General features: G+C 41.9%; 1 protein-coding gene across 3 annotated transcripts in view; it reads left to right on the top strand.

Moving 5' to 3' along the window:
- The window catches only part of tarbp1 (TAR (HIV-1) RNA binding protein 1), a 200,479-nt gene that overhangs the window by 12,678 nt on the left and 167,806 nt on the right, over positions 1-19,995 (top strand). For all 3 annotated transcript variants that reach the window (XR_009645110.1, XM_060831275.1, XM_060831276.1), the window contains exons 4-8: positions 4,483-4,631; positions 13,177-13,229; positions 13,333-13,430; positions 15,011-15,146; positions 16,243-16,339. Coding sequence is in view for 2 of the 3 variants with exons in the window: in XM_060831275.1 (XP_060687258.1) it covers positions 4,483-4,631; positions 13,177-13,229; positions 13,333-13,430; positions 15,011-15,146; positions 16,243-16,339 (533 nt within the window). In the remaining variant the exon portion in view is untranslated. The remainder of the gene's footprint in view (positions 1-4,482; positions 4,632-13,176; positions 13,230-13,332; positions 13,431-15,010; positions 15,147-16,242; positions 16,340-19,995) is intronic.

Here is a 19,995-nt window from a genome sequence, read left to right as displayed (position 1 = left end):
GGTGTATTGGAGAAGGATTCACATTTTTGGATCATTGAAATCTCTTTTAGGGTAGAAGTAACCTGTACAAGAAGGACGGATTGCAGCTAAATTGGAAGGGGACTAATGTACTGGCAGGGAAATATGTTAGAGCTGTTCGGGAGGATTTAAACTAGTAACATGGGGGTGGGGGGGTGCGGGGGGGGGGGGGGGGGGCGTGGGGGCGTGGGGGGGGGGGGCGCGGGGTGGGGTGAGACCCAGCGAGATAGTGAGGAAAAAGATCAATCTGAGACTGGTACAGTTGAGGAGAGAAGAGAGTCAAACACTCAGGGCAGGTAGGTACAAAATAGGACTAATAAAGTGCTGGATGTCTTGAAACGGGTAAAAGTGGATAAATCCCCAGGACCTGATCAGATGTACCCAAGGACTCTGTGGGAAGCTAGATAAGTGATTGCTGGGCCTCTTGCGGAGACACTTGTATCATCAATAGTCACAGGTGAGGTGCAGGAAGACTGGAGGATGGCTAATGTGGTGCCACTGTTTAAGAAGGGTGGTAAGGACAAGCCAGGGAACTATAGACCAGTGAACCTGACCTCGGTGGTGGGCACATTGTTGGAGGGAATCCTGAGGGACAGAATGTATATGTATTTGGAAAGGAACGGCGAGGACTGATCAGGGAGAACTCGCCATTTGGATATAGAACTGGGTGAAAGGTAGAAGACAGCGTAGTGGTGGAGGGTTGTTTTTCAGCCTGGAGGCCTGTGACCAGTGGAGTGCAACAAGGATCGGTGCTGGGTTCTCCACTTTTTGTCATTTACATAAATAGTTTGGACGCGAGCATAAGAGATACAGTTAGTAAGTTTGCAAATGACACCAAAATTGGAGGTGTAGTGGATAGCAAAGAGGGTTACCGCAGATTACAACAGGATCTGGACCAGATGGGCCAATGGGCCGAGCAGTGGCAGATGGAATTTAATTCAGTTAAATGCGAGGTGCTGCATTTTGGGACATATCTTAGCAGGACGTATGCACTTAATGCTAAGGTCCATGGAAGTGTTGCTGAACCAAGCGACCTTGGATTGCAGGTTTGTAGCTCCTTGTAAGTGGAGTCGCAGGTAGATAGGATAGTGAAGAAGGTGTTTGGTATGCTTTCCTTTATTGGTCAGAGTATTGAGTACAGGAGTTGGGAGGTCATGTTGCAGCTGTACAGGACATTGGTCAGGTTGCTGTTGGAATATTGCATGCAGTTCTGGTCTCCTTCCTATCGGAAAGATGTTGTGAAACTTGAAAGGGTTCAGAAAAGATTTACAAGGATGTGCCAGGGTTGGAGGATCAAGCTGTAGGGAGAGGCTGAACAGGCTGTGTCTGTTTTCCCTGGAGCGTCGGAGGCTGAGGGGTGACCTTATTGACGTTTACAAAATTATGAGGGGCATGGATAGGATAAATAAACAAAGTCTTTTCCCTGGCGCTGGGGAGTCCAGAACTAGTGGGCATAGGGTTAGGGTGAGAGGGGAAAGATATGAAAGAGGTCTAAGGGACAATGTTTTCACGCAGAGGGTGATCCATGTATGGGATGAGCTGTGAGAGGAAGTGGTGGAGGCTGGTACAATTGCAACATTTAAAAGGCATCTGGGTGGATACATGAAAGGAAGGGTTTGGAGGGATATGGGCCGGGTGCTGGCAGGTGGGCCTAGATTGAATTGGGATATCTGGTTGGCATGGACGGGTTGGACAGAAGGGTCTGTTTCCATGCTGTACATCTCTATGACTGTATGATAATGTTACAAAACATTAAAGGACAATTCATAGTGGCCACAAAGGAGCAACTCTGCAGTCCATTTGTCCTCTTTTTCCGTGACATTTTCTTTCTGTTGTTTGGAATGAAAGCAGTTCTGTGTTGTTGTTTCACTAGGTTGCATTTCATTTTGCCATATTGCTTGTGTTACTCCTGGTATGTCCTTCAGCACTCTTCATTGAACCAGATTTGATCTTCTAACATGATCTTCTGGTCATACTGGAGTGAGCATTATGCCAAGCCATGAGATTACAGATTGTGGTTTAATATAATTCTGCTGCTGATGGCCAACAGTGCCTTGTGTGTTCAGTTTTCAGTTGCTAGATATATTCGACGGCTGTTAGATTTATCACATTATTTGTGGTGAGGAAGGTATCCTCTATATGAAGAATGGGCCTCATCTCCACTCTGGTCCCTTCAATTGATACTGTCAAGGTCAGACACGCATTACAGATGGATTGGTGAGGATAAGGGCACAGAAGAAGTTACTTGACCGCATTTGACCCAATGCCATGAGGTTTCACTGTTAAAGAATGATGTCCCAGGCAAATGCTCCTGCCTCTGTACCTGCTGCCATAATGACATCCTTTGGATTCTCCAGAAGCTGAACTGAGTTAACTGTGTAAATAGACGTTGACATGAGCAAGTCAGAGATTGGGAATTCTGTCAGGAATGATGCATTTGCTGACTTCAAAGGCTGAGATTATCATGGAATACACTGGCCTGGATACTGTTGATCCATATTGACAGCTGTAAATGTCAGACACACTGCAGCAACTTACAAAGGCTCTGTCAAGAGCACGTCCTAAACCCATGACTTCTCCACCCAAGAAGCGCAGGGAGCAATGGATGCTTGAGAACACCACCACCTGCAAGTTCTTCTCCAAGTCATAACTGTTCAGACTTTGAAAAATATTGTCACTGGAGTTCCCTTAATTTAAGCGCTTGCTGTATTGAAACCACATAAACTACGCCTTGAAGAATGGAGCTCACCTCCTTGAGTAATTAATAACGAGCAATAAAGGCTGTTCTTGCCTGTGCAGGTGATGAGTGAATAAAATGAAAAGTAAAGGAAAGATGCAGCAGATTCTGTTTTGCACGTCATACTTCTCAGGCGCAACCTATGTCTTCACTCAATGTAGAAACACACAACATAAGAACAGGAGTTGGTCATTCGGCCCTTGAGCCTGTTCCTTTCCTGGTTACAATAATGGCTGATCATCTAACTCAATGTGTTCCTGCTTTTTCCTCCCATATCCTTTAATCCCTTTAGCCCCAAGTAGGATATCCAACTCCTCCTTCAAATCATACCATGTTTAGGTCTTGACTGCTTGGCTAAATCACACTGAAGCACCTCCACATCCTCCTCTTCACCCTCCCACTTAGCTTTGTCTTGCCTGGAATTTTGGATACATTTCATTGTTTCAGTGTTCAAATCACTAATATATAGTGACACAATTGGCTTTTCGTGTCTCAACACCTCAAATATAAAATTCTTAACCTTGAGTTTTAGAGCTTGTTGCTCCCTATGTCTCCTCTTCTCCAGCCCCTTATATGACTGTATTTTCTTCTCCACTTCCACATCCTAATCCCCTGCCTGCCTCCAAATGTCCACACATCATCCCTGTTCCATCTGCGTCTCAGCTCATTTCTCTTTCAAGGCTGTTCTTGATCCAGCTTTGGCTGTGCATTTACTTTGTCTGATTTATACGTTGGGACACTTTTCTATGTTAAAGTTTCCATCTAAGTTCAAATTATTGCTGTTACATTTCAAAAAAGGTTTGCAGCCTCACATTGGCTGCTGCAGTTCCTACTTTGATAGTAATTGTCCCTCAAAACTGCTTAATTTGAATTATACTTGTTGGCAATTTATTTAATTTTTTTTAGCGTGTTGACATCTGCCCCCAATGTCACTTATTGCTAATCTGTATCAACGTCTTTACACCATAACCTTAATAAAACACTTTTGTTTTTGCAAACTGCCAAGTTTAATATGAGGAAAACAAGCATTTTTCATCTTGAGACATTTGATTTCATTGTATGTGGACATTTTTCATTTGTCTAATTTATTTTTCACTTTGCTCTGCTGTTTTGAATTACATCGTAGGAGGGGTAGATATAGGTATCAGAATAGACTGGTTGAACTTGGACAGATCAACAAAATAATTCCAGAAAATTTGAGCTTAAGTAGTCTCAATTTGTTGGGCCTCCAGTTCATTGCAAACTCACTTGCAATTGGAATTAATAAATGAAACTATCACTTAGTTTTGTGAGTTGAGTTTTTCCCAGATTGCTGTTCTTCACAGGAAGTCTCATCTGATGTTTAATCATTATTCACTAGCAAAGGGCTTCTCAGAGTGGAGGTAGTGAAGCTGTAAACAAGTTATAACAGCTGTAATCCAGCTCGAACATTTCTCACTGAAGGCTTGCAGCAATTTTCAAGATTTGGAATGGGGTAATAGGGCAAAAGTTTTGGAAGTGCTTTCGTAAAGCTAGCTGCCCTTACTTCTAATAGTGTCAAAACTATTTTATTTGATTGGGAGTGGGGAAGGGTATGGAAGGGAAGAATGCTTGATTGAATATATGGTATTCTAAACTTGGAGAGATTGAGTTAACTGACTTTAGATTTTAAAATGTTTTATTCTGCAAAAATTAAACAATTAATGCGTGGAAAAAAATATTGATTGATGGTTTGTTTATATACCTAGGTCGTTCACTTTTTCACACATCCTGGCTCCTTTGTGCTTACAAACGAATGTTTGATAGTGAAAACAAAACTGCAATGAAAGAAAGCCTGTTTCAGTTTCTTGATCTTAGTATCACAAAGTATCCTTTCAGAATTCAAGATCTTTGTGAGGTAAGTTTTAAAATTTGCTCCCATTGCCAATAATTTATCATGTATCAATGATATTCTAATTTTCCCTACAATGGAAGGAGAGAGGAAGATCAGACCTTTGTTCAAGATGGGGTTGCCATTACTCTAGTGAATATTCTTGATCTGGGTCACCATCAAGTAATATTGACATCCTGTTTTGGAATCTACATGTCCTTCTCAAACATTCTGTGATCGACATTGAGATACTGTTAAGGTGTTATGTGGCATGGAATGTGTGTTGGATGAGTGCCATCAGTTGTTTTAAGTTCCTTTTAAATTCTCTATAATTGAACATTTCTAACTTTATGAAGGAAATTTTCACTTGAATGCAGCAATTTGGATATTCCTATTAAAGCACTCAAAACAAATGTATTGTCTCATTTATCTCTACTGTATTTTATTTGTTTTCTCTTTGACCATAAGATATAAGAACACAATTAGGCCATTTGGCCCATTGAGTCTCTTCTGCCATTCAACCATTGGTGATATGTTTCTCAACTCAAGAACCTATTTGTCTCTGTCTTAAAGACACTCAATGATTTGGCCTGCAAAATCATCTGTGGCAATGAATTCCACAGATGAACCACCTGCTGGCTGAAGAAATTCCTCCTCAACTCAGTTCTAAAGGGTCATCCCTTCACTCAAAGGCTCTATCCTCCGGTTCTAAACTCTCCTATAGTGGAAACGTCATCTTTACATCCACTCAATCTTGTACCACAAGGATCGGTGTTGGGTCCACTACTTTTCTTCATTAACTTGGATATGAACATAGGTATAGTTCATAAGTTTGTAGATGACACCAAAATTGGAAGTGTAGCGGACAGTGAAGAACGTTACCTTGGATTACAACAAGATCTTGACCAGATGGGTGAATGGACTGAGGAATGGAAGAACGATGCGTGGTGCTGCATTTTGGGAAAGCAAATCTTAGCAGGGCTTATACACTTAATTGTAAGGTCCTAGGGAGTGTTGAGCAAGTGGGGAAGATAGGATAGTGAAGAAGACCTCTATTGGTTAGAGCATTGAGTATAGGAGGTAGGAGGTCATGTTGTGGCTGTCCAGGATGTTGGTTAGGCCACGTTTGGAATATTCGGGTTTTCTTCCTATCGGAAGGATGTTGTGAAACTTGAAAGGGTTCAGAAAAGATTTACAAGGATATTGCCAGTGTTGGAGGATTTTAGCTATAAGGAGAGGCTGAATAGGCTGGGGCTGTTTTCCCTGGAGCGTTGAAGGCTGAGGGGTGACTTATGGATCAGATAAATAGACAAAGTCATTTCCCTGGGGTGGGAGAGTCCAAGACTAGAGGGCATAGGTTTAGGGTGAGAGGGGAAAGATATAAAAGAGATCTAAGGGCCAACTGTTTCACCCAGAGGGTGGTGCATGTATGGAATGAGCTGTCAGAGGAAATGGTGGAGGCTGGTACAATTGCAGCATTTAAGAGGCATCTGGATGGGTATATGAATTGGAAGGGCTTGGAGGGATATGGGCTAAATGCTGGCAAATGGGACTCGATTAGGTTGGGGTATCTGGTCAGGCTAGTCTAGTTGGACCGAAGGGTCTGTTTCCATGCTATACTTCGCTATGACTCTCTTCTGTCAGTTTAATTGAGATCTCCCCCCTCATTTTTCCAAATCCCATTGAGTACAGACCCACAGACCTCATGGGACATTGCATTCTATCTACTACCTCTTTGCTCCTCTCCTGGCCTGTTCAAGTCCTTCTGCAGCTTCCCCACTTGCTCAACACTACCTGTCCCTACACCTAGAGTTGTGTCATCTGTGAATTTAGCAACAATGCCCTCAGTTACTTTGTTCAGATCATTCATGTAGAACATGAACAATTGTGGTCCCAAATCTGACTCCTGCGGAACTCCATTAGTCACCGGCTAACATCTTAAAAAAACACCTCTTTATCCCCATTTTATGGTCTTCTGCCAGTCAGCTAATCCTTCTGTGTGGCACCTTGTCAAAGGCCTTCTGCAATTCCAAATAGATAATGTCGACTGGCTCTCCTTTGTCTCACTGCTCAAAGAATTCGGACAGATTTGTCAGGCATCACCTCTCCTTGATGACATAGAGTTACAGAGATGTACAGCACGGAAACAGACCTTTCGGTCCAACTCGTCCATGCCAACCAGATATCCCAACCCAATCTAGCACCCGGCTCATATCCCTTCAAACCCTTCCTATTCATATACTTATTCAGATGTTTTTTAAAGTTGCAATTGTACTAGATTCCACCACTTCTCTGGCAGCTCATTCATGCACGTACCACCCTCTGCGTGAAAAAGTTGCCCTTTAGGTCTCTTTTATATCTTTCCCCTGTCACCCTTGCTGACTAAGCCATGTTTACCATGTACTTCTAAGTAGGCAGATAAGTGCATGGTATTTAAATTAACCTTGCTGTGTTTTTTTAATAGTGAGTAGAGTGGATTCTTTATGTTTATGTTTTATTGATATCTGTGTCTTCATTAAAATTTAAAAATATAAAACATAGGTACTAAGTTAGCCGAGGGGGGGGGGGGCGCGCTGTGGGGGGAGTGTTTTTTAGAGCAGTAAGACTGCTATTTTATGTAGATTAAGGTGCAAAGTTGTCCTGAGTAGAGTGATGTGCTCTTACTGTCGGATGTGGGAGATTCGGGAGAATTTCCATGTTACTGACGCTTATGTCTGCAGTAAGTATGTTTAGTTGCAAATCCTATCCGATCGCATGGATCAGTTGGACCGGCAGTTAGAGGCAGTTACAGGAGCTAGGGGGTGTGATGGATGGCAGTAATAGGATACAGTTAGGTAGATTGGTTACCACTAGAAAAGGTAGGAAAGGGGGGCATTTAGTGAGGAGTCTCCTGCGGCTATCCCTATCTCAAGCAAATATGCAGTTTTGGAAAACGTAGGGGCTAATGGACTCGGGAATGTAGCACAAACAGTCAAGTTTCTAGTATCGAGACTGGCTGTAATGTGACAAGGATTACGTAGGTTCCAAGTGATCGATTGTGATATGGGACTCTCTATTCAGAGCTGTAAACAGATGTTTCTGAGGCTGACAGCAAGAAATCAGGATGGCATGTTGCCTCCCTGGTGCCAGGATCAAGGATATCTCAAGAATACAGAATATTTAAAGTTTGTGAGAAGATTTGTAGTTCGGGTGCTCGTTGTTGTGTATCTGATCCCTGAGCTGGGAATTTGTGTTGCAGATGTTTCATCCCTGTCTAGGTGATGTCCTCAGTGCTTGGGAGCCTCCTGTGACGTGCTTCTGTGATGTTTCCCTCCGGCATTTATAGTGATTTGTCTCTGCCGCTTCTGGTCGTCAGTTCCAGCTGCCCGCTGCAGTGGCCGGTATATTGGGTCCAGGTCGATGTGCTTATTGATTGAATCTGAATCTGTGGATGAGTGCCATGCCTCTAGGAATTCCCTGGCTGTTCTCTGTTTGGCTTGTCCTATAATAGTAGTGTCCCAGTGAAACTCATGTTGCTTGTCATCCGCGTGTGTGGCTACTAAGGATAGCTGGTCGTGTCGTTTCGTGGCTAGTTGGTGTACATGGATGCGGATCATTAGCTGTCTTCCTGTTTGTCCTATGTAGTGTTTTGTGCAGTCCTTGCATGGGATTATGTACACTACGTTGGTTTTGCTCATGCTGGTTATCGGGTCCTTTTGTCCTGGTGAGTTGTTGTCTGAGAGTGGCTGTTGGTTTGTGTGCTGTTATGAGTCCTAGTGGTCCGTATCCGAATCCATGAACACCAACTAGCCACGAAACAACACGACCAGCTATCCTTAGTAGCCACACATGCGGATGACAAGCAACATGAGTTCGACTGGGACAACACTACTATTATAGGACAGGCCAAACAGAGAACAGCCAGGGAATTCCTGGAGGCATGGCACTCATCCACAGATTCTATAACACATCGACCTGGACTCAATATACCAGCCACTGCAGCGGACAGCTGGAACTGACAACCGGAAGCGGCAGATACAAATCACTATAAATGCTGGAGGAAACATCACAGAAGTGCTTCACAGGAGGCTCCCAAGCACTGAGGATGTCACCTAGACAGGGGACAAAACGTCTGCAACACAAATTCCCAGTTCGATGAACAGAACCACAGCAATGCAGAATATTCTCAAAGGGGGCTGACCAGCAGGAGATCATTGTACACATTGGAACTAATGACATAGGAAGGAAAAAGGATGAGATTCTAAAGGGACAATGTAAGAAGATAGGAAGGAATTTAAAAAGGAGGCCCTTGAGAGTTGTAATATCTGGATTACTTCTCATGCTACAATCTACTGAGGGTAGGAATAGAACAGATGAATATGTGGCTCAGGAGCTGGTGTAGAGGAGAAAAATTCACATTTTTTGGATCATTGGAATCTCTTCTGGGCCAGAAGTGACCTGTATAAGAAGGATGGATTGCACCTGAATTGGAAGGGGACTAATCTACTAGCAGGGAGATTTGCTCGAGCTGCTTGAGAGGATTTAAACTAGTAAGATTGGGGAGGGTGGGACACAGGGAGGCAGTGAGGAAAGCAATTGATCTAACACTGGGATAGTTGGGAAAAAGAGCAAGTCAAACAGTCAGGGCAGGCAGGAATGAGGTAAATTAAATTGCATTTATTTCAATGCAAGAGGTCTAACAGGGAAGGCAGATGAACTCCAGGTGTGGTTAGGAACATGGGACTGGATTATCATTGCAGTTACAGGGATGGACAGGACTGGCAGCTTAATGTTCCAGGATACTATAGGAAGGGCGGGGGGGGGGCAAGAGAAGAGGGGGAGTGGCCTTTTTGATAAGGGATAACATTATGGCTGTACTTAAAGAGGATATTCCTGGGCATACGTACAGGGATGTTATTTGGGTAGAACTGAGAAATAAGAAAGGGATGATCACCTTATTGAGATTGTATTATAGACCTCCTAACGGTTAGAGGGAAACTGAGAAGCAAATTTGTAAGGAGATCTCCGTTATCTGTAAGAATAGTAGAGTGGCAGGGGATTTTAACTTTCCAAACGTAGATTGGGACTACCATAATGTCAAGAGTTTAGATGGAGAGGAATTTGTTAAGTGTGTACAAGACAATTTTCTGATTCAGTATATGGATGCACGTAGAGAAGGTGCAAAACTTGACCTACTCTTGGGAAATAAGACAGGGTAAGTGACTGAAGTGTCAATGATGGAGCATTTTGGGGACAGAGACCATAATTCTATTCATGATGGAAAAGAATAGATGGGATTTAAGAGTTAGCGTTCTAAATTGGAGGAAGGCCAATTGTAATAGTAATAGGCAAGAACTTTCCAAAGTTGATTGGGTGTAGATGTTTGCAGGTAAAGGGATGGCTGAAAAATGGGAAGCCTTCCAGAAAAGAGACTACAAGAATCCAGAGATAGCATATTCCTGTTAGGGTGAAAGGCAAGGCTAGAAGTTGTAGCAATGCTGGATGACCAGAGAAATTGAGGTTTTGGTTAAGAAAAAGAAGAAGCACGTATCAGGAATAGACAGGATAGATCGAGTGAATCCTTGGAGTATAAAGGCAATGGGAGTATACTTTCACAGAATCCCTATAGTGTGGAAACATGCCATTCAGCCCTACAAGTCCACATCAACTCTCTGAAGGGCATCCCACCCAGACTCATAATCCTACCCTATCCCTGTGACCCTGCATTTCCTATGGTTAATCCACCTAACCTACACATCCCTGGATACCATGGACAATTTAGCACTGCCAATCCACCTAACCTATACATCTTTGGACTGGGGGAGAAAACCAGAGCACTTGGAGGGCACCCACATAGCCATGGCGGAGAATGTGCAAACTCCACACAGACAGTTGCCTGAGGTTAGAATTAAACCCACGTTTCTGGCATTGAGGCAGCATTGCTATCCACTGAGCCACCATGCTGCCCCTTCTGTAGCAACAAGAAGTGTTGGATCTCGGTTTGCTCGCTGAGCTGGAAGTTTCGTTTCCAGACGTTTCGTCACCCTACTAGGTAACATCTTCAGGGGCCTCAGGTGAAGCACTGCTGATAATTCCTGTTTTCTATTTATATGTTTGAGTTTCTTTGAGCTACAAATCTTCTCAAAACTCGCTAATAACAAGAAATATAGATGGAGTCCATGGCTGGGAGGTTGGCTTCCATGATGGTCTAGGCTGTGCACACAACTTTTGTAAGTTCCTTACAGTTCCAGGAATAACGGTTGCCATATCAAGAGGGCAAAAAGGGGATATGAGATAGCTTTGGCAAATCAGATGAAGGTGAATCAAGGGGATTTTATATATATAATAAGGACAAAAGGGTACCTATGGAAAGAATAGGACTTTTCAAAGATCTGCAAGCCAGCATGTGTTGTACTGCAGGAGATGCTAAATGAGTTGTTTACTGTGGAGAAGGACATGAAATATATAAAATGTGGTAAAATAGATGGTGATGTCTTGAAAAATGTTCACCCTTCAGAGGAGGAGATAGTGGATGTCTTAAAACGCATAAAGGTGGATAGATCTCCACGACTTGATCAGATGTACCCTTAAACTCTGTGGGAAGCTAGGAAAGTGATTGCTGGGCCCCTTGCTGAGGTATTTGGATCATCAATAGTTATAGGTGAGGCACTGAAAGATGAGTTTGGATAAAGTGTTGCCACTATTTAAGAAAGGAAGTAAGGAAAAGCAAGGGAACTAAAGACCAGTGAGCCTGACCTTGGTGGTGGGCATATTGTTGGAGGGAATCCAGATGTACAGGATTTATATGTATTTGGATAGGCAAGGACTGATTAGGGATCTTCAACATGGCTTTTTGCGTGGGAAATCATGTCTCATTAACTTGACTGAATTTTTTGAAGAAGTAATGAAGAGGCTTGATGAGGGCAGAGTTGTAGATGTGATCTATGTGGACTTTAGTAAGGCATTCGACAAGGTTTCTCATGGTCAAGTGTTAGCAAGGTTAGATCAAATGGATCCTGTTAGGCTCCCCTTCTAATCAACTCTGGCCAGTTTCCTCCTCATCTCTTTGGAGTCAATTACTCAATTGACCTTTACTCAATTATACTACTGTTGCATCTGATTCCAGCTTCTCCTTCTCAAACTATTATTATGGCCACTGTGTCCCTTCCGGGTTTCTTCACCTTAACTCCCTCATCAAGTCTGTCTCATTACACATTGCAAAATTGCCTGTTCCGTATTCGGCTATACTGCAAGCTGCTTCAAAAAGCCACCTCATAGATTAGATTCCCTACAGTGTGGAAACAGGCCCTCAGTCCACACCAACCCTCCGAAGACTAACCCACCCAGACCCATTTCCCTCTGACTAATGCAACTAACATTATGGGCAATTTAGCATGGCCAATTCACCTGATTTGCACATCTTTTGACTGTGGGAGAAAACCGGAGCAAACCCATAAGACACGAGAAGAATGTGCAAACTCCACACAGACGCTGGAATCGAACCTGGGACCCTGATATTGTGAGGTAGCAGCACCAACCACTGAGCCATTGTGCCACCCTTATTGATGTTCCCCAATTCCATTTTCTTGTGATCTGATTTTCCCAGTCCATCTCCATATTCAAGCTCCCCATGATTATTATTCGAGTTCCTTTCTTACATGCCTTTTCTAAGTGCTGATTTATTTTCTGTCCCACATCCTAACTACCATTAGGAGGCCTGTACATCATCAACTCTATCGACACAGAGTCCACGCATTCCAATGCAGCATCAATTCTTGCTATTGATTTTAATTTACTCTCTTACTAGCAAGGCAACGCTGTCTCTTCTGCCCATCGTTTTGATAGAATGTTAATCTTTGTACAAGGAGGCAATGGCCTTGTAGTATTATGGCTGAACTGTTAACCCAGAGACCCAAGTAATGTCCTGGAGACCTGGTTCTAATCTTGCTACGGCAGATGGTAGGATTTGAGTCCAATAAAAGTCTGGAATTGAGAGTCTAATGATAGCTGGCTATGAATCCATTGTCAGAAAAATCAATGTGTTTCACTAATGTCCTTTAGGGAAGATAACTGCCATCCTCACCTGGTCTGGCCTACATGTGAGTCCAGACCCACAGCAATGTGATTGATTCTTAACTGCCCTCTAGGCAATTGGGGATGGGCAATAAATGCTGTCCTCGCCAGCAATGCCCACATCTTGTGAAGGAACAAAGAAAAATTAGTTCCCAGCCCTGATCCCTTTGCAACCATGTCTCTGTGATACACACTGCATCATACCTACCTATTTCAATTTGTGCTGCAAGATTGTTTACCTTGTTTTGTATACTGCATACTTAGAAGTACAACACCCTTAGTGCTGAGTTGACTGTTCGCCTTCTCAGAATTGTCCTGTTATTTGCTGTGCCTGAAGTTAGATTCATGACCCTTTCCATATTCTCTGTCCTATTATTTGTTCTGAAAACTTGAATAATCTGCTGCTTTGATCCCTCTTTTATCTTTAAAAAATCTTTTTATTGCCCTATTTATTTCAAATCAAAGAACCTACTTTACAATTTCAAATAATCCTAATTGATTTTTTCTTTATAAATTTAAGTTTATCTGCGGACCAGTGATGGATGCTCTTTCAGAAAGTACATTTTACAGCAGGTGTGTAAGTATCTTAGTTCCTTTGTTTGTTACCTTGTTTTTTTTTGTGTAATGTGATCTTTATCTGCTTTGATATGTTGTTGTGTGCATTTCTACTTTTCAGATCTCCAGAACAGAAACTTGGCAGCCGTCCTATTCTAGCTGAGAAGTTACAGACATATCTTGTTAATTTTGTAGAAAATGTGGCTGAAGAATTCCAAGGTAGATTCTTGTGATTAAGCAATCTGTTTTGCAAAAGGTAGTCTTGAATGTGTTGTAAGTATGTTTTCGATTTAGGAAAGCACACACTAATCTGTTGTGGATAGCAATGAGAACGTACTGACTACAGCCACTGATTTCTATGCGCTAGTTCATGTAGGGGAGGTTGCTTGGGTGTAACGTGGTACCCAGAAAGAAGTTTTCGGTAATTTGAATTACTTAATTGATGACCTGGAGTCGCAAACTTCTAATGCAGAATGATCCACAGCATTCTGCAACTGAAGAAAACAACTGCACAGATTTTCATAAGTGATCAGTAACTTCACCTGGCATCCATGAACAAGTCAGTAAACAGGAATGAAAGCCCTCACTGACTTCTATGATTCCCCAAACTCCACTCCATCCCGGTCGCTACTGCTGCTTCAGCTGAGATCCAGTAACAGTGCTAATTGGGGATTGAGGCCTCTGCTTACCCAGACTGCACTTGGCTTTATATGAGGGCATTTACTGATTTCATATTCCAAGCAGATTTATCAAGTTCACCTAGAAAATTATCAGTTTTATAATTACAATTTTACCTTTGTTTAATTAGGATGTAATGACTCTTTATAATATCCATTATCTACAAAGCACACATCAGAGTGTATGGCATGCACTCCACTTGTTTGAATGCAGCAGCTCCAACAACACTCATGACTCAAAATGCTTGACACCATGTAGGTCAAATAAACATGTTTGAATGGCACCACCCTCAATATTCACGACCTCCAGCATTGGGGTAGCAGTGTGTACAGTTTGCATGATGCATTCTAACAACTCACCAAGGCTGCTTATATAGCATCTTTCAAACCTGTAACCTCTACCACCAAGAAGGGCAAGGGCATTAGATGCATTGGAATGCCATCAACATTGCTGGTATTTCTTCATGCCACACACAATCTTGACTTGTCATTCTTAGGCTATTACTCGGTTGAAATTCTGGAACTCCCTTCCTAACTTCCCTCCTCCATCCTAATTCCCTTCCTACCATGGGTGCTGACTTCACCTGGACTGTAGAAGGCAGTTGAACGCCGCTTTCTTGAGGAAAATGAGGGATGGGCAACAATGATTTCTGTTGCCCATCCCTAATTGTTTTTAGTTGTGACCTATAATTTACTTTTAATGCCACTTGATCATTTTCTTTGATGTCTCTCTTGTTTTAAAAAAAAGCTGTTAGGTTTGTTACGTATCTCTGCAAATAGACTTCTGTGTTTTGCTTGGAAAGTGTCATAGCATAGATTGAATAAGCCATACCCTTTTTCAAAAGGCATCATTCCATGTTCTAACTTGAATAATGCTACAGTTGTGAAGATGAAATTAAAGAGGATGTTATATCTTAAAATATGTTTGTGTTATAATATACTGATAGTTGGACCCTAAGGTTACCATTGATAATGCATGTTGAAACTCTTGATGAGTTATAAGACAATAACATTGATATTTAAGATTCAAATCTACAAACCTTGAAAGTTTGTCATTTGTTTGTAGTCTTTTGAACTGATTTATGTGGAAAGTTTTTAAAAGTTTTATTTCCTTTTGGTTAGGTGACTTTCTCATGAAGTTGATTAAGAGCATGGCTGCTAAGCACTGGTGTGCTATTCCCATACTTTTCATCTCACAAGCTCTTGTACATATTCCAACACGCAAAACCTGGGGAGTGGAAGGGCTTCATGCTGTTCGGTATGGATGTTTGTGAAGGGACTCAACTTGGAATAATTTAAAACTCCAGTTTTAACAAGGAATAGGGTTAATGGTTGAGACAGAAACATAAATTGCCATTCAAGTTCAGAATGTATAGTTGGATGCATGACAAAAGGTTGAATGGATTTGGGAGCAAGGTTTGTAAACATGATTAGAAATGTTTGCTTCTGTGAAGGGTGTAAATGTCAATATGGACTAGTTGGACTGAGAAAACTGTAACTGAGAGAAATTTGTTGAAACATCCCGTTTGGTGGTAGATATTTTAGATTGCACAGGTATTTCAGTGCAAAGAACATGCAATGGTGCAAGTCTTCTAATGTGTTATGAAATATGTTTAATTCTTAGAACTGAAATACAATATGAAGCCATTGTTCAGGTCCAATGTCTCAAAAGTGGCAACCTCTGGACTAAGTACATGCTGGATTTTGGATCTTGTCAGTCTAGAGGAAATGTTTGGAATCTCGATTCAATTAATAGCAAAAACACAAAATCAAGTTTCTTGTCACTAAAGGTTGAAAAATAACACAATTGTGGGGGGAAAAGAGTTTCTGGAAAAATATAAAATCATAAGGCAAGTAAGGTTCGCTTTGAGTCTAAAACAAACAATGCCGGGGAAACTCAACAGGTCTGACAGCATCTGAAGAGGTTAAAAAGAGTTTGTGTTTCGAGTCCAGTATGACTCTTTAGAACGTTCAGGCTATGCTGTATTCAGAGTACAGTTGTTCTCATTAAACTGCCAAAGAACTGCAGGTTGGGTGAGGATGAAGGTCACCCTAGTCACTCATGCAGCGTATGGGAAAAGACTGGTGTACAAAACCAGTAACTATTCTGGTGTCCCAATACAGCACCAAGCCACATTGTCCCTGTAAGTTATTTAACTTACTGGATAGCAGTTAAAATTGATACTTGACACCAGACACAAATGAGTGGCTTTTGGTTTTAGGTTTTAAAATTCTGGTTTTAGGATAGCTCGATTTGAGACACTGTATCTGTACTTTGTTTTTAATCTGTTGGAGGATTATACTTAGCTAAAAGTCATTATTTGTCCCTGATTTTTATATCTGATACTTCACAGGGAAGTAATGTGCTGCACTATGACCAATCATCAAGTGTTGCTGCGAGAAGCAGCTCAATGTTATCTTCTACAGACTGCAATACACTTGACTAATGTGGTAAGAAAATATTGTTCTTTTAACTTACACATGCAAATAATCTTATTTTCCTGACTAAAATTTAAATATGGCACCCTGTAGATGTGATCTAAGTTATATAGAATATAGGTTTTTGTTATATATATTTCTTTCTTTCTTCCATCTTTCTCCATTTCCATATTGTTCTGGATGAAGGTTTGCTGGCTGAGCTGGAAAGTTAGTTTTCAGACGTTTTGTCACCATACTAAGTAACATCTTCAGTGAGCCTCCGGATGAAGCTTCATCCAGAAGCTCACTGAAGATGTTACCTCGTATGGTGACGAAACGTCTAAAAACGAACCTCCCAGCTCAGTGAGCAAACCAACATCCAGAACCTCAACCTGAGCTACTAATGTTGTCGACATATAATGTACTTCGCCCAACAACACAGGATAGTCCAGTCAACGCACAGTCACGAGAAATGCAGCGAAACTGTTGAAGTGAAATAAATGCTGAAGTGTTAAGTTTCATGCCTGGTTGTCTCAATTATCAGCATAAGTGCTACAAGATAAAAGCTAAGGTGAAGTCGATCTCTCAGTTGAGTTAATGGCTTGCTGCTTGCTCAGCTTTAAAGTAAGATATAAAATTCCTCATTTTGTGTTTAGAACAAACTTGATGACTGTAGCGAAAAACCAATGTGCTGCTTTTTGTTTTGAAATGCAATTAGCAATGAGAGTCATCCTTTTGAGGAGATTTAATAAACCAAGTTCCATTTCTAATTAAACTTCTAGTTAAAGTAGTTGCACATTTCATAATCTTGTCTGAAATTCAAGTTCAATAGTATGTTAGAAAACATTTAATCTCCATATACAGGGGAGGCAATAATGTAGCAATATTGTCACTGAACAGAGACAATCCAGAGGCACAGGAAATGCTTTGGGGACGCGAGTTCAAATCATACCAAAGCATATAGTGGAATTTGAATTCTAAAATCTTAGATTTATAAAATCATGAGGGGCGTGATAAGGTAAATGGGCAGGGTATTCCCCCTGGGGTGGGGGAATCCAGAGACAGAGGGCGTAGGTTTAGGGATGAGAAGGGAAAGATTTAAAAGGGATCTAATGGGCAACTTGTTCTCACAGAGGGTGTGCATGTATGGAATGAACTGCCAGAGGAAGTGTTGGAGGCTGGTATACATTTAACAGTCATCTGACTGGGTATATAAATAGGAGGGTTTGGAGGGATATGGGCTATATGCTGACAAATGGGACTGGATTCTGATCGGTAAGGACAAGTCAGACCGAAGGGTCATTTTCCATGCTGTACATCTCTATGACTAAAAGTACAATGAAATCATTGTCAATTGTTGTGTAAGCCATATTGGTTTATTAATGTTCTTTCTAGGGAAGGATATCTGTGATCCTTACCTGATCTGGCTTGCGTGCGACTTCAGAGTTAGGTTGGCACTTAACAGTCCTATGAAACACTCTTCAAAGCCACTCAATTCTTCCAAATCGCCATAAGTTTAAAAGGACTTTTTATTAAAGAAAAAGAGAGATCCCATAAAGTGGCCAAGAGCAGTGGGAAATCAGAAGATTGGGAAGGCTACAAAAACAAACAGAGGATAACAAAGAGAGTAATAAGAAAGGAGAGGATCAAATATGAAGCTAGGCAAGCCAGTAATATTAGAAATGATAATAAAAGTTTCTTTCAATACATAAGAAACAAATGACAGGCAAAAGTAGACATTGGGCCACTTCAAACTGATGCTGGAAGGTTAGTGATGGGAGATATGGAAATAGCAGGAGAACTTAACAAGTACTTTGTGTCAGTTTTCACAGTGGAAGACATGAGTAATATCCCAACAATTAAAGGGAGTCAGGGGGCTGAGTTGAGTATGGTTGCCATTACAAAAGAGATAGTGCTAGAAAAGCTAAAAAGTCTTAAAATTGATAAATCTCCTGGCCCCGATGGGATACATCCTAGAGTTCTGAGAGAGGTGGCTGAGGAAATAGCGGAGGCATTGGTTGAGATCTTTCAAGAGTCACTGGAGTCAGGGAAAGTCCCAGATGATTGGAAGATCGCTGTTGTAACCCCCTTGTTCAAGAAAGGATCAAGACAAAAGATGGAAAATTATAGGCCAATTAGCCTAACCTCGGTTGTTGGTAAAATTCTAGAATCCATCATTAAGGATGAGGTTTCTAAATTCTTGGAAGAGCAGAGTCTGATTAGAACAAGTCAACATGGATTTAGTAAAGGGAAGTCATGCCTGACAAACCTGTTGGAATTCTTTGAAGAGGTGACAAGTAGGTTAGACCAGGGAAACCCAGTGGATGTGGTCTATCTAGACTTCCAAAAGGCCTTTGATAAGGTGCCACACGGGAGGCTGCTGAGCAAGGTGAGGGCCCATGGGATGGATTGAGGATTGGCTGTCTGACAGAAGGCAGAGAGTTGGGATAAAAGGTTCTTTTTCGGAATGGCAGCTGGTGATGACGATGTCCCATAGGGTTCAGTGTTGGGGCCACAGCTGTTCCCATTATATATTAATGATCTGGATGATGGGACTGGGGGCATTCTAGCGAAGTTTTCCGATGATACGAAGTTAGGTAGACAGGCAGGTAGTACTGAGGAAATGGGGAGGCTACAGAAGGATCCTGTTCCTTGGATGCTGCCTGACCTGCTGCGCTTTAACCAGCAACACATTTTCAGTAAAGAAGGATCTAGACAGTTTGGGAGAGTGGTCCAGGAAATGGCTGATGGAATTCAACGTGAACAAATGCGAAGTCTTGCACTTTGGCAAAAAGAATAAAAGCATAGACTACTTTCTAAGCAGTGAGAAAATTTGTAAAGCCAAAGTACAAAGGGATCTGGGAGTGCTAGTCGAGGATTCTGTAAAGGTCAACATGCAGGTTGAGTCCGTGATTAAGAAAGCGAATGCAATGTTGTCACTTATCTCAAGAGGGTTGGAATATAAAAGCACCGTTGTGCTACTGAGACTTTATAAAGCTCAGGTTAGGCCCCATTTGGAGTACTGTGTCCAGCTTTGGTCCCCACACCTCAGGAAGGACATACTGGTACTGGAACGTGTCCAGCGGAGATTCACACGGATGATCCCTGGAATGGTTGGTCTAACATACGAGGAATGGCTGAGGATCCTGGGATTGTATTCATTGGAGTTTAGAAGATTAAGGGGAGATTTAATAGAGACGTACAAGATAATACATGGCTTGGAAAGGGTGGACGATAGGAAATTGTTTCCGTTAGGTGAAGAGACTAGGACCCGTGGACACAGCTTTAAAATTAGAGGGGGTCAATTCAGAACAGAAATGCGGAGACATTTCTTCAGCCAGAGAGTGGTGGGCCTGTGGAATTCATTGCCGCAGAGTGCAGTGGAGGCCGGGACGCTAAATGTCTTCAAGGCAGAGATTGATAGATTCTTGTTGTCTCGAGGAATTAAGGGCTATGGGGAGAATGCGGGTAAGTGGAGTTGAAATGCCCATCAGCCATGATTGAATGGCAGAGTGGACTCGATGGGCCGAATGGCCTTACTTCCACTCCTATGTCTTATGGTCCTATTGTCAACTGAGATATGTATTTTTAATATTATTTGTTGAGATTAAAGTTTCTGGTTTTTTAGTTCATAATTGGTGGATTGTCTTGGTATGTGAAGTTAATTTGTGTTTGAAGCTTGGCTTTGG

This window comes from Hemiscyllium ocellatum, chromosome 10 (genome assembly GCF_020745735.1).
Source record: "Hemiscyllium ocellatum isolate sHemOce1 chromosome 10, sHemOce1.pat.X.cur, whole genome shotgun sequence".
NCBI lineage: Eukaryota > Metazoa > Chordata > Chondrichthyes > Orectolobiformes > Hemiscylliidae > Hemiscyllium > Hemiscyllium ocellatum.
Note: the sequence above shows the minus strand (reverse complement) of the source record. Positions and strands in the feature narration are given on the sequence as shown.